This window comes from Nyctereutes procyonoides, unplaced genomic scaffold, assembly GCF_905146905.1.
Source record: "Nyctereutes procyonoides isolate TBG_1078 unplaced genomic scaffold, NYPRO_anot_genome, whole genome shotgun sequence".
Classification (NCBI taxonomy): Eukaryota; Metazoa; Chordata; class Mammalia; order Carnivora; family Canidae; genus Nyctereutes; species Nyctereutes procyonoides.
The window spans coordinates 67050417-67065166 of NW_026575142.1; the positions used below are offsets into that span (position 1 = coordinate 67050417).

Below are 14750 nucleotides of genomic sequence, written 5' to 3' on the forward strand. Positions count from 1 at the left end.
GTTAGTTAACATTGTCTAATGTTAATTTCAGGTGGACAATACAGTGATTCAACCCTCACATACAGCATCCAGTGCTCATCACGGTAATGCCCTCCTTAATCCCCATCACTTGCTCCACCTACCCCCAACCCACGTCCCCTCTAGTAACCATTTTGTTCTCTATAGTTAGAGTCTGTTTCTTGGTTTGTCTCCCCCGCCCCCACTTTGTTCCTTTGTTTTGTTTCTTAAATTCCACATACTAGTGAAATCATACGGTACTTGTCTTTCTCTTACTTATTTCTCTTAGCATCATACCCATGTTATTGCAAATGGTTAGCCTTCATTTTATGGCTGAGTAATATTTCATTGTATATATATACCACATCTTCTTTATCCATTCATCAGTCAATAGACACTTGGACTGCTCATTTTCCCTCCCCTTGTCTCCCCCTTCTGCCCCTAAAATCTAGGTACTTGGATTCAAAATAAAAATAAGGGGGTAATAAAGAATTAATGAGAACAGGCTGATTGCTGCTCTGCTGGGTTAAACCACTGCTCTGGCTGCTGTAATATACACAATGGCCATTTAATGGTCCTGTGCTTCTGTTTCTTCACAGATAAAAACAGGGATTAGAAAGGACATAAGTGAACAAGAATGCTTCAGATGTCATGTTATGGTCCCTCTCAACTGTGAAGGAATCTTGGGAGGAAGTGAAAGGAGGATTATTGCATGAAGTCAACTAGCAAGCAACACAATAATAGGCCATGTACTTACCGATAATAACAGTGTTGTCATCCGCTATTAGCAACTTGCTGTGGACATAGATGAGCTCAGTGACTAGGTTTCCTTCAAGCTCTGCATGTGTTCTAAGGCCACAGAATGATATGTAATTTATCCACTGATTGCCAACTATAAAGTAAAAAAGAGAGTACTAAAATTAATATGACCAAGTTCAATAGAGGCACATTAAATTTTACTGTTTTTCAAAAGAAATCTACTACTTAAACAGTTGGTTAAAAATGGACTGTATAGCGTGTGTCTATATGTAATTTCAGAACTCACCCAGGTTCTCTTTTTGCTGTCAGAAGAGTTTTTTACTATTTATATGGATGGATATATATTTTTAAAAACCATACCAGAGTTACCAGAGTGCTTTGTAAGAATTATCTTTTCCCGAGGCAATCCAATAATATATACAATATGATGAAAAATTTATTTTAATGATTTGGCAAGTAACTACTGAAGAGTGATAATTAAAGCAGAGCCAGACTAGATAACTCAAGACTTCAGTGTGACATTTGCATCTATCTCGGTTGACACCTGCTGCAGTTTAAATTAGATCCAAAATAATGCCCAAACTACTCGATGTACACATAGTGTAGCATATTGAATGCAGAGCAGCAGTTAAATTTTATAAACTTTGGGTAAACAAAAATGCTGGCGATTAAATAATCCTCCTTCTAAATAATTAAAATTAGGAAATGAAAGAATCCTAACTATATTTGACTTTGGAGAATCTTCATCAGAGCAAGCCATACCAGGTTTGTACTTTAAAATGCCACCCTGAAAAAAAAACAAAATAAAATGCCACCCTGTCATCACATGAGGGCCATTCATGTGATAAGAAGAAATGCATTCCATATCAAGCCAGCCCATAACCATTATCCCAGCATGAATGCTAGTCACAGAATTTTATGGTCCCTCTCCCACATAGCAGTTGTCCTGGATAAGGAAAGTCTTATACTAAGAATAAATCGAGCGGAACCAAACCATCACGAGTTCTAATAGAAACAGAATATATATTTTTTTTCTTTAAGAGACTCTGAAGCATACTAATAAAAACAATAGCAGTTCATGTTCTGTTTACTGAAGTTTCCATGTATTACTGATGCTTTCTATTATTCTGTTAATGTTACTCAGGGTTTCTATTAAATTTGGATATCTTGGAAAGAAATTCATTCATAGGTTATATATAGAGATTCCTCCATTTACAGGTAACCTTTCTCTTAAAGATGTAAATAATATTATAGCTGTTTGTCAAGAGTTGATGTGTTGGTGTACTAGCACATCATGTGCAAGAGATGCATTTCTAAAAAGTTTCATGTTAATAGGATTTTTATAAATCAATTTCTTCCCCATTTATTAATGTTATATTGGAAAGATGCCTCATCTAAAGCATTAACTCCTCTTTAAATCTTCTCTGATCCAGGAGAAAGAGGCATTTCTTCTTTTAAGCCCATCATACACATAAAATTCCCGGAAAATATTTCTAATATAACACCTAGCATATTATTTTACAAATATTAATTTAATCCTCCATTTCTCCTACCATTATGGAGATCTTATACATTTTTGTATCTCCAAAAGAAAGGTAAATAAATGAGTGAATTCATGAATGGATAGTCAGCTGACAACTATTATTTTAGCTTTTGGTTTTTTTGTATTATCTATTTTCCTGCAGCTGGCTCATGAACTAAAGTTTTGAGATACAAAGCAGACTTTTAAAGGAATCATAGAGCAAATTCTTTGCTAAAGTAAATAATTTTTTGCAGTGACTTCCCATAAAAAGTCCACATTGAACAATATGGTAGGCCAATGGTTCTCAGTGTGCATAAGGACCTGTTAGAAGTAAAATCTGGAAACCCTCCCAGAGGTTCTGATTCAGGAGAAATCTGTAATTCAATAAATGCCTTAGAGGAGATAATACTTTGAATGATACTATTATAGAGCTTTGGTATTTATAGTCTTAAGACTAGTGGCACACTTTCAGAAAATCATACATCATGATAAAGTGAGATGCATTCCAGTGGTGCAAGTCTGCTCAATATGAGGACATCCATTAATATAAAACATGATAATGATAGTCAAGGAAGAAAAATCCTATGATTATAACAGATGCTTTTGAAAAGCTTTTGATACAATTCAGCACCAATTCTGGATAAAAACAATGAAGAAAGAAGAAAATGATGAATACTTTCTTAATATGCTTAAAAATATATAATATATATTATACATATACAATATATGTAGAGTATCTTCAATGCTATTTAACATTGCCTTGGACATATCAGCCAATACATTTAGACAAGAAAAATCACATAAGGAAAATCAGCTCCATTTCCACATAATATGATAGTACGCTTGGGGAATCAATGATAAAACTATCTCAAATGATAAAAGAATTCAATGTGATAACAGGATCTAAATTAACATATAGAAATCAATAGGCTTCATACACACAAACAATAACCATTTAGAGGATAAAATCAGACAATACACTGCTTACAATGGCAGTAAAAAGATAAAACACACAGATAAATGATAAACTATCAATAGACTTGCGGGTGCGGAATCTTTATGAAGAAAACGTTAAAATGCTATCAAAAGACACAACAATAGACTTGAACAAATGAAAAGACATGCCTTGTTCTGGGATAGAATAATTCAACATCAAGAGGATGCTAACTCTCTCCATGTTAATTTATAAATTTAATATAATCTCAGTAGAAACACCAACATGTTTTTATGGAGTCAGAAAACTTGACATATGGTAAAATAAACATCCATGAATGACTATGAAAAAAACTGGAAAAGAAAAGAACTGAGGAGGGCATTAACCCTGTCTGATATTAACACATACCAAAGCTGTATAATTAGAACAGTGTTGCTCCAGTACATAAACAGACAACTAAACCACTGAATGGAATAGGAAGTCAAGAAAGAAGCTCAAGCACATATAAAAATTTTGCATATGATAAAAGTGGCATCTCATATGACAAGGACTTTTGCATAAAGGCCTAGGGCTTTTAAATAAAAGGTACTAGTATCATTGAATAGCTATTTGAAAAAGAAAATTACATACATACCTTATACCAATCACAAGAGTAAACTCCAAATGGACAGAGATAGAAGTGCAAGCATATGAAAAGACACAAGTGTTAGAAGAAAACAGTGAATTCTTATATAACCCGGCGTGAGGAAGGCTTGTAACTATCTACAGGCAATACAAGAAAAATATCAGTAACTTTGCCTAGATTTTTAAAAAAAGAAAACACAGGATGGGGCACCTGGGTAGCTCAGGTCATGACCCTGGGGTCCTGGGATCAAGTCCCACATCAGGCTCCCCACAGGAGGCCTGCTTCTCCCTCTGCCTGTGTCCCTGCTTCTCTCTGTGTTTCATGAGAGCAAAATGTGGGACTCGATCCTGGATCCAGGGATCATGCCCTGAGCCGAAGGCAGATGCTCAACCGCTGAGCCACCCAGGCATCCCAGCCACTCAGGCATCCCTAAATAAAATCTTAAACACACACACACACACACACACACACACACACACACACACAGGATAGAAAACACCACAAGCAAAAAAAAGAAAAAAAGAAAAAGAAAAAAGATAAACGACAAAATGGGAGAAAGTATTCACGGCATGTATCATAGATAAACAGCTAAAAGTCAGAATCTATAAAGAAGTCCTAATAACTAAAGGGAGAAAAAGATCAAAATTTTGATGGAAAAAGTGAGCAAAAAACATAAATGGACAATTCACACAAATGAAAAGATATTCTTCCTCACTCATAACAGAAATGCAAAACTACACCAAGAAACCACTTCTTACCTATGATATTGACAAAAACGAACACATTCTGTTAGTGAGGCTGGGTTGAAGCAGGCTCTCTCATGCATTGGTGGTGAGAAACCAAATTGGTACCAATTTTTTTGGAGGGGGGAAGTTTGGCAATATCTAACAAAAAGGATATTTTAAAAATTGTTTCATTTATGTTTTCATCATGATAAAGTAGCTCCTTATTCTCCATCACCCATTTCCCCCAGTCCCGCCCCCCTCCCCTCCCCTCTGGTAACCATCAGCTTGTTCTCTATAGTTATGTCTGTGTCTTGGTTTGTGTCTCTTTCTTTTTCCCTTTGCTCCTTTGTTTTGTGTCTTAAATTCCACATATGAGTGAAATCATATATTTGTGTTTCTCTGACTTATTTTATTTAGCTTTAGCAACCCCATCCTAGACATTTACTCTAAATATACACTTCCAAACAATATATGCACAAGGTTATTCACTGCAGAACTGTCATCGAAAAATACTAAAAATAATCTAAATGCCCACACAGAGGGGAATGACTGTACCGACTATGGCAAATCTATACATGGACGACTATGCAGACATAAAAAGGAACGAAGAGCTCTATGAACTGATATGGGAGGGATAAGAACATATACATATATCTGCTCCTTTGTACAAAAAGAAACACTGTAAGAATAATCTAGAAACTGACAAAATTGGCTACCAATAGTGGATGTGAGGGAATAGGATAGAATAGATGGGTGGGGAGGAAACTGACAGAAGGTATAGGGAAGGGACACTTACCTACGGATGCCATTTTTATGGTTCTGACTATTGGAAGTATATCATATGCACACAAAGAAATCAAGAAAGAGATAGAAAAAAAACCCCTCCAAAATGGAATATAAACTGAAGGAAATGAATCTAACTATATTTCAAATTAATAACATAACCCAAGTAAATTTTGAACACTGACTTTTAAGCGTATATACCCTTTGGCTAGAGACAAAAAGAAATGCAAACAAATATTGAATTTAAGTGAGTAGGTTTATTTTTCATAGTGGTATGGGCTAGCAATTCTAAAACTATTTTCTGTATATTCTAGGATTGAGGAAATAAATCCATGTGTTGTAGATACCAGGAGCTAGGTTTATCACTGTAAGACAAATGAGTTATAAAAATAGAAAGAGAGATGGTTGGAAGAATTCTGTGGTGTGGGATTGGAATTAGGAGCATTAGTACAAAGACAGATGGATAAATTGATATATTGACGGGTGATAGATGGTAATCTGTATAAGATGGGTCTTAAAGCAATGATATCCCAGTAGCGATGACCCTATTTATACCCAGATTTCAGTTCCTAACTGTCATTTTCCACTAGAAGAATCCAGGTTTCTTGGAGAAATGATTGATTGATTCTAGGGCTAGTTCTGGGACTATGCAAGATGAGTATGGAATTCTCATGCCACCAAGATAAAAAGGCTGATGGGAACATATCAAAAGCACATAGGAGCCAACCCATAAAGGTGCTCACTGGCCAAACCTGTGCAAGCGAGACATTAAAATCATGCTCAATGAATAAAATAAGAATCCATAAATCTGTACCAATACAAATACATAAATAAATCCACAAATGAGGAAGAAAAGGGGGAAACTCTCTTTACCATAGAATTCCAAGTGAGAAATTGAGAAGACAGTAATGAACATAGAAGAAATTATCAGCATTTGGCAACTATCACAGTAGTAATAATTGAATCATAGTAGTAATCATTGATTCAGGTAAGAATCATGAATGTATGTAAAAGCCAGTGGGTGAATGTTTGATGAAAAGCAGGATATTTATATAGACTCAAAGGGTTTTCCCACAAAATATTTATTACTACAAAGGAAAAATACTGATTATAGGGGGGAAACCTGGCAGATACCACCTTCACTAAATGATCAAAATTACAATCAGTAATGGGGCAAATCAGTATCCTGTTCCTTCTATTATGGTGCATGAAGAAGAATCTATCACTTCTGTGCTATTCCTGCTCAAAGTCCCTGATTCTAATCATGGGGAAACAACAGACAAAACCAAACTGAAGGCTGTTTTACAAAATAACTACTCTGTATTCTTCAGATATATCAAGATTATGGAAGTACCTTCACCCTCCAAAAAAAAAAAAAGATTGAGGGATTATTATTAAAGGAAAAGAAAGACACATGATTGCAACACACGACTGATGAATGTCTCCTGGATGAGACAGCAACATTTCCCCCCTTTGGCGATAAGGGACACTAGGAAGACAATTGGCAAAAGTTCAGTAGGGTTTACCAACAGGATAATAGTATCAATGCTAATTCCATTCATTTTGATTATTGAATTATTGCTGCTTTTGAAAATGTCCTGCTTTTTCCCAGAAACACACACTCAAGTATTTACAGGTCCATGGGCATTATGTCTGTGACTTACTCCTAAATGATTCATTGGGGAAGACCCCACCTATCTCTCTAGGTATCTACCTATTATGAAACAATAAAAGCAAAGAAGGAAAACAGGGAAATCAGGATGAAGAGTGTATGAAAGGTCTAGAATCCTTCTATAAGTCTGAAATCATTATTATTTTTTTATAGTTTATTTATTTATTTATTTATTTATTTTTTATTTATTTATTTATTTATTTATTTATTTAATTCATTCATTCTCTCTCAGGGAGAGAGTGCACAAGAGGCGGGGTGGAGGGGCAGAGTGCAGAGGGAATCTTAGGTAGACTCCTTTCTGAGCACAGAGCCCAACTTGGGGGGGGGGGGGCTCGATCCCACAACCCTGAGATCACGACCTGAGCCAAAAGCCAGATGCTATAACTATACGTCTGAGCGACCTGAGTGACCCAGGTGCCTAAGTCTAAAATCATCTTGAAACAATTTTTAAAAAAGATCAGTGAGGCTGACTAGCCTTGCCGCCTGACATGTAATAATATGTCATTTTCTAAGGCACAGATTTGTGCCACTCCCTAGCAAGGGTGGAGAATATCGGCAACAGACCAAAGGGCTGGACAGCCTCGCAGGCCACCGTCCACACCTGCTTCCCATCCGTCCTCACCGATAAAATAGCTCCTATGAAGGGATAAACTCTTTGTTTCTTTGTGAGAAATGCCCCTCACAGAAGAAGGCTGAAGGTTAGTACCGACAACAGAACCCAGAAGGAAGGCAAGATCAGGGTCCTGGCCAGAAGGTGGGCACTTCGGATGAAAGCACAGCCTGTCACATGCAATGGGGACACGCACCTACGATGTGAATGAGTCCACCAGACAAGAAGAAAAAGCAAACGGAGAAGCTGTTTTGGCCAGTACTGTATTCCTTGAAGAAACCTGGCTCAACAGGTCATGGATGCAAAGCTGGCGATGTTAGCGTGAGGCGTGAGGCTATACTGAGGAAGCAGGTGCCCTCTGGACAAAGAATGGGGATGCCAGGAGCATGGAGAAGCAGTGACATAGAGCCATTCCTGGAAAAGTATCAGGAGGTTTTCAAATCACATGTCATGGGGGTATCCGAGAACCTGGGGGTGTATATAGGCCCCGAGGCCCCTAGGCCAGGTCTGTTGGGAACACCGGCACACACACACCTCAAAAGACGAGAACTCAATACAACAGACTCTTGATGTTTACGGGGAAGTTTCCTGAACAGACTTCAAGAGCTTGCTGTTCTAGACTTTTGTTACTTAAAAAGTTGTAGCACTCCATATACGTACGTTTCTACCTCCTGACTGAAAAACCTCTCGACCCTTTGTTAAATTATATTCAATTGCTGCTGAAAAGCCGTAATTCACAAAATTATAAAAAATGAGAAGGAAATGCTTTAAATTAAACCCTGGATCCCCAAAGATTGGCGCGTATGATAATTACAGTCCACTAATAGCAGCTGGCTTTCTTTTGAGGAATTTTAACATATTCATTGCAGAAGTTTGGTTATTTCTAAAGAACTGAAACAGTAGAGAACTACAGTTCTCTATCCAATTAGAGATTAGCTAGTTCATGTATTTAAAACCCACTACACATTTACAAAAACAAAACCAACAATGCGACATTGTACCTCAGAAAGGGGCATTATGTGATTAATCTGTTCTTTATGTTGGGAGTATGAACATTTTTCCCTACTGAGATGCCTGATTTTGACTTGTTCCCAGGGTGCTTGGAACTCTTTTCATAAGAGGGCTTAACATTGAAATTACTGCTTGTGTTAAAATCCAATTTTTCCCCTGAATGGACAAAGACAGGAATAGGGTCCAGAGCCAAAGGAATGCTTTATAATAAGCACAGGCATTTTTATGGTTGAGAAACTAAATTATAGGCTTGTTCTGACTTTTTATTCTCCTAGAACCTCACCCTTCACATTTTTGCTAGTCACTGTCACCACTGAGTGGCTTTCCCGATTCTGTTTTTGTCAATACTTCTTTTAGGGACTTACTCATTCATTATTATCTTCACTTTAAGCCATCAGAAACAGAGACGGGGTAATGCTCTGGTAAATCTCCTCTGTCCTAGATGCAGTTAGATATAACTTTTGAAAGTATTTATTATGGGTAATGTACATATTTCTTTTGTGTCTAAATTTGTTTTTAGAGTTGACTGAGCAACTCATTAGCAAAAAAAAAAATCATTAAGCATCCAATACACATACACAGAGTATATATTTTAACTTATCATGTACTAAAAATAAAAGCTTAATTATTTTGAAAGCTTCCAAATTATTCATAAATCCATATACACTATATAATTCACCCCTTTAAAATGTACAATTCAGTGTTTTAGTACATTCACAAAGCCGTGCGATCATCACCACTAATTTTAAGACATTTTTATTACAACAAAGAGAAATGTCATACCAATTAGGAGCCACTCCCGATTCCACTCTATCTAGACCCTAGCCATGACTAATTTTCTGTTCTGACTCTACAGATTTACCTATTAAAAACACTTCATAAAAATGGAATTATATAATATGTGACCTTTTGTGTTTGGTTTTTTACCTACCGCGACATTTGCAAAGTTTATCCATGTTGTAACATATGTCAGTACATTCTTTTTTACATATAAATAATTTTCCACGGTATAGAAATAAACACTTTGTTTCTACACTGATCAGCTAATGGATATTTAGGTTGTTTTGAGTTTTTCGCTATTATGAATAACGCTGTTATAAACGTTTACTTACAAGTGTTTGTGTGGACTTATGTTTTCATAGGACTATGTTTCTCTTCAGTATATACGATGGAGCAGAACTGCTGGGCTACTTGATAACTCCATGTTTAATTTATAGGGAAATACCGATTTGCTTTCCCAAGAGCCTATACCACTTTGTAAAAGTTTTTATTGAAATTCTAGTTAATGTTCAGTGTCATACTAGTTTCAGGTATACAAATATAGTGCTTTGACACCTCCATACAACACCCTATACTTATTACAAGTGCGCTCCTTAATCCTCATCACCTACTTAACCCTCCCCTACCTACCTCCCCTCTGACAACCACCAGTTAGTTCTCTGTGGTTAAGAGTCAGCTGCTTGGTTTGACTCTTTTGCTCTCTTTTTTCCTTTTGCTCATTTGTTTTGTTTCTTAAATTCCACCTGAGTGAAATCATATGGTATTTGTCTTCCTCTGAGCTATTTCACGTAGCATTATACTCTCTAGGTCCATCTATTTCATTACAAATGGCAAGATTTTATTATTTATATGGCTAAGTAATATTCCAGTGTGTGTGTGTGTGTGTGTGTGTGTGTGTGTACCCATTCATCAGTTGACGGACAGTTGGGCTGTTTCCATAAATTGGCTATTGTAGATAATGCTGCTATAAACATCAGGGTGCACGTATCCCTTTGAATTAGTAGTATTCTTGTATTTTTTGGGTAAATACCTAGTAGTGCAATCACTGGATCACAGGGTAGTTCTATTTCTAATTTTCTGAAGAACCATCATGCTCCTTTCTAGACTGGCTGCACCAGTTTGCATTCCCAAACTGTGCGAGAGGGCTCCCCTTTCTCCACATCTTCGCCAACATCTGTTGTTTCTTGTGTTGTTGGTTTTAGCCATTCCAACAAGTGTGACGTGATATCTCGTTGTAGTTTTGACTTGTATTTATATTATTAGAGTCAGCTTAGTAATATTGCAGTGAGCTATTCTCTGTCTATATTCACAAGGGATATTGGCCTGTAGCTTTCTTATAATGACTTTGGTTTTGACATCAAGGTAATATTAGTCTCATTGAACGGGCTAGGAGTATTCCCTTCTTCCATATTTTTTTGGCGGGAGGCGGGGCGGGAAGGGTTTGTGAAGAATTGGTGTTCTTTTGTAGATGGGAGAATTCACCAAAAAGCCATCGGAGCCTGGGCTTTTCTTAATAGGAAGTCTCTCAATTACTTAGTTTCTTTGCTTATTATAAATCTATTCAGGGCAGCCTGGGTGGCTCAGCAGTTTAGGGCCACCTTCAGCCAGGGCGTGATCCTGGAGACCCCGGATCGAGTCCCACATCGGGCTCCCTGCATGGAGCCTGCTTCTTCTCTGCCTGGCTCTGCCTCTCTCTCTGTGTCTCTCATGAAAAAATAAATAAATGAATGAATGAATTAAATAAATAAATCTATTCAGTTTCAATTTCTTCTTCATTCAGTTTTGGTAGTTTATGTATCTCTAGGAATTTGTCCATCTTATCTAGGTTAACTAATTTGTTGACATACAACTATTTGTAATGTTCTTTTATACTCCTTCTTTTGTAATGTGGGTTTTCTCTATTTTTGTTTTTCTTTTACTTAGATCTAGCTAAAGGTTTGTCAATTTTGTCATTCTTTCCCAAAAGAATCCACCAACGTTTGGTTTCATAATTCTATTGTTTTTCCATTCTCTCATTTATTTCCCCTCTGATCTACATTATTTACATCGTTCTGCTATCTTTGAGTTTAATTTGTCCTTTTTCCAGTTAGGGTTTGGTTATTGATTTGATATCTTTCTTCTTTTTTAATATAGGTATGTTAATAGCTATAAATTTCTAAGCATTGCTTTAGATGCGTCTCCCAAGTTTTGATATGTTTCCATTTACATTCATCTCAAAGTATTTTCTAATATTCCTGTTTATTGTTCGATTCTTTGGTTATTCCATCTCTTTGTGAACTTCTAAATTTTCCTTTTGTTATGAATGTATAATTTCATCCCACTGTGTCCAGAGAACACACTTTGTATGATTTCAATCCTTTTAAATTTATTGTGACTTGTTTTATGGCCTGCTATTTTGTCTATCCCGGTGAATGTTTCATGTGTACGTGAGAATGTGTACTCTGTTGTTATTAACTGGAGTCTTCTATAGATATCTGCTAGGTCTAGTTGATTTATAGTCTTAAGTCTTCGGTTTCAGTGCTCTTTGTCCACTGTTCTATACAATATTGAACATGAGGTACTGAAGACACCAGCTATGATTTCTAAACTGTCTATTTATCACTTCAATTCTGTCAGTTTTTGCTTTATGTACTTTGGGCTCTGTTGTTAGTTACCTACATGTTTATAATTCCGATATTTTCTTAATGGATTGACCTTTTTATGATCACATAGCATCCTCTCATAAAAGTTTTTGTCTTAAGATCTATTTCGTCTGATATTACTATAGACACTCTAGCTATTTTTTTCTTTGGTTATTGTTTGCATAGAACATACTTTATCATCCTTCTTCCTCCAACCTATTTGTATCTTGAGATCTCTAGTAAATAGCATATAGCTGGGTCATTTAAAGAAAACATTCCCGGGGTGTCTGGGTGGCTCAGTCAGTTAAGCATCTGACTCTTGACTTCAGTTCAAGTCTTGATCTACACACCCACAGTGTGGAGCCTACTTAAAAAGAAACAAACAAACAAAAAATTTCATTCTGTTAATCTCTATACTTAGAGAACTTAATCCATTTTATATCTGGAAGGAGTTATTACTGTTATTACTGCCATTTTGCCATTTGTTTTCCACATGTAGCATATCTGTTTTGTTCCTCAGTTACTCCATATCTGCCATCTTTTATGGTACATAGATATTTTTTCAGGTAACATTTTAATTTCTTTGTTGTTTCTTTTACTAGACTTTAAAGGAATTTCCTTAGTGGTTTTCCTGGGTATATTACAATCAGTCTGGTTTGGATTAATACTAATTTAATTTCAATAATATACTAAAACTTTTCTCTTACATAGCTCCATTCCCTTCCCCTTCTCTTATGCTGTTATCATCATACAAATTTAATCTTTAAAAATAATATACCCATTAACTCAGATTTATAATTATTGCTTTTGGGCAGCTGTCTTTTACTTTCGATTAAATAAAATCTTCAAAAAAATCGGAAAAAGTGCCTTTGAAAATATGAAGAACTGCAGAAGTAAAAGGTATTACTGTGGCCTTTTTTCTGATATATTTACCTCTAAGTATAATACCTTCCAAGGTTTAGTCAAAAAGAAATGAAATAAATCAATAAAATCAGTTTTCTTCCCTAAATATAAGACAGTATTGTGATACCCTTGGGACTTCTGCATAATAGAAGGCTGTATGAATACCTGTTGACCTTGAAGCATTTGTTGTGCTCTCAGCTTTAAAGCAGAAATGACACCTAAGCTATTTACTTCCCAGGACCCTGATAAAGGACCACAGGAGAAGACACATGAAGGGTCCTTGTGAAGCTCCTTACAAATCTTACTTATTAACAAAATAATTAGTATAGATAAATAAAAATAATAAAAACTCTTATTGTTTATTACCTACACATCTGAAGTTGTACCATCTTCATTTGAACTTTGCTTGGGGAAGTGTAATGAGAATAAGTAATTTATCTCAGTTAAACCTTCTGTGGGCTACCTTTTGTGAACAGAGTGTCACAATCACACTGTGAAAACATTAATGGTTACGGACATGTCACCAAAAACAACCGTGGAGGGGGAAAAAAAAAGCTGTTACTTACGCTTGGCTTTCAACTGTCCAAGGATGGAATTTTCTCCTCTACACATGGTCCTGGACACATGTAAAGGAAAGAAATAATTATGGAGGTTTCAAAGGAACCAATCCCAACTGCAATATCTGTTGAGTATAGTCCTAACCCGATTGAAAACAGAATAAGAGCTTTTATGAGAAGATGTTACACGGACTTTTAAAAAGCTAACAAAAAACAAAAAAACAAAAACACCTGAATATCACTTTCATAACATTACTGATGAGACAAGATAGCTGTTTTGAGGTAGGTAAATGGAAAAGTCATGAAATTGATGTTAGATTTCAGTAAGAGGTGCTATTTTAAAAGGATGGGCTATGAATGAACTTTCTCTCTTAGAAAATTTGGTGACAGCAAAGATAAATTTAGAATACCTCAATAGATGAGAACACTTACAGACTCACGCTACTTTCAGAGGTGTTGAAAAGGGCAAACACTTAGCAGAATAATTTCAGAATTAAACTATATAACGAGGCTGTCTCTGTAAAGTCGGCAAATGCCTTGAAAGTGAAAAACAGTCTCAAATAACTGACTCTGCTAATGATTCTGTTTCTCACAACTCCGATAACAGTCAATGAATTATAAAGACTGACAAAACCAAAAAAATTCTATGCTCCATCTGCTTGCTCTGTGAAAGTAATTAAAAATACAGTTACGCCTGGGAAATACTGATATTCTTAAAGATGATGCCAGCAAATAGAGATGTTTTTGCATAATAAAAGGTTAGAGTTTTAGTTGAACAAAAGCCAAGGATGTTATTTCATTCAGCTGGTTCAAACCCAAGGAAATAGTCATCGAAAATAATTACAATTGACAATATTCCAAAAATAATATTAGAATGGCAAACGAAGTGGATGAAATCCAATTAAACATTATGTCAGCGCCTTAAATACACGAAAAGCTTTGTTTGTCATGTTATAAATCAGATAATATTAGAAATGGGCAAATCTTCAATCAAAGCATATAGACCAAAACATAAAGTTTTCTCATACTGTAACCAGGCAAAATTACCCTGAAGAAACTAAAAAAAAAAGTCTTTACTTGAGATTTTGGCAGATGGGTATACCTCAAAAAGTCAGTAAGAAATGAGGGGATTAAAAAAAAAAGGACACCCCCACACAATGGTGCCTACGAATTGTTCCCACTAGACCCTCGCATCCTCCAAGGGGCACTCGTGGGGCGAGAGGCAGGAGGGCATCTACGCCCCTACTCACA

At 36.1% G+C, this 14750-nt stretch overlaps 1 protein-coding gene across 7 annotated transcripts in view; it reads right to left on the minus strand.

Annotated features, from left to right (window-relative positions):
* Positions 1 to 14750, minus strand: part of PLD1 (phospholipase D1) — a 203867-nt gene that overhangs the window by 20694 nt on the left and 168423 nt on the right. For all 7 annotated transcript variants that reach the window (XM_055307789.1, XM_055307788.1, XM_055307784.1 and 4 more), the window contains 2 exons: positions 13509 to 13558; positions 755 to 889 (listed from right to left, as the gene is read on the minus strand). In XM_055307789.1, coding sequence (XP_055163764.1) covers positions 755 to 889; positions 13509 to 13558 — 185 coding nt within the window. The remainder of the gene's footprint in view (positions 1 to 754; positions 890 to 13508; positions 13559 to 14750) is intronic.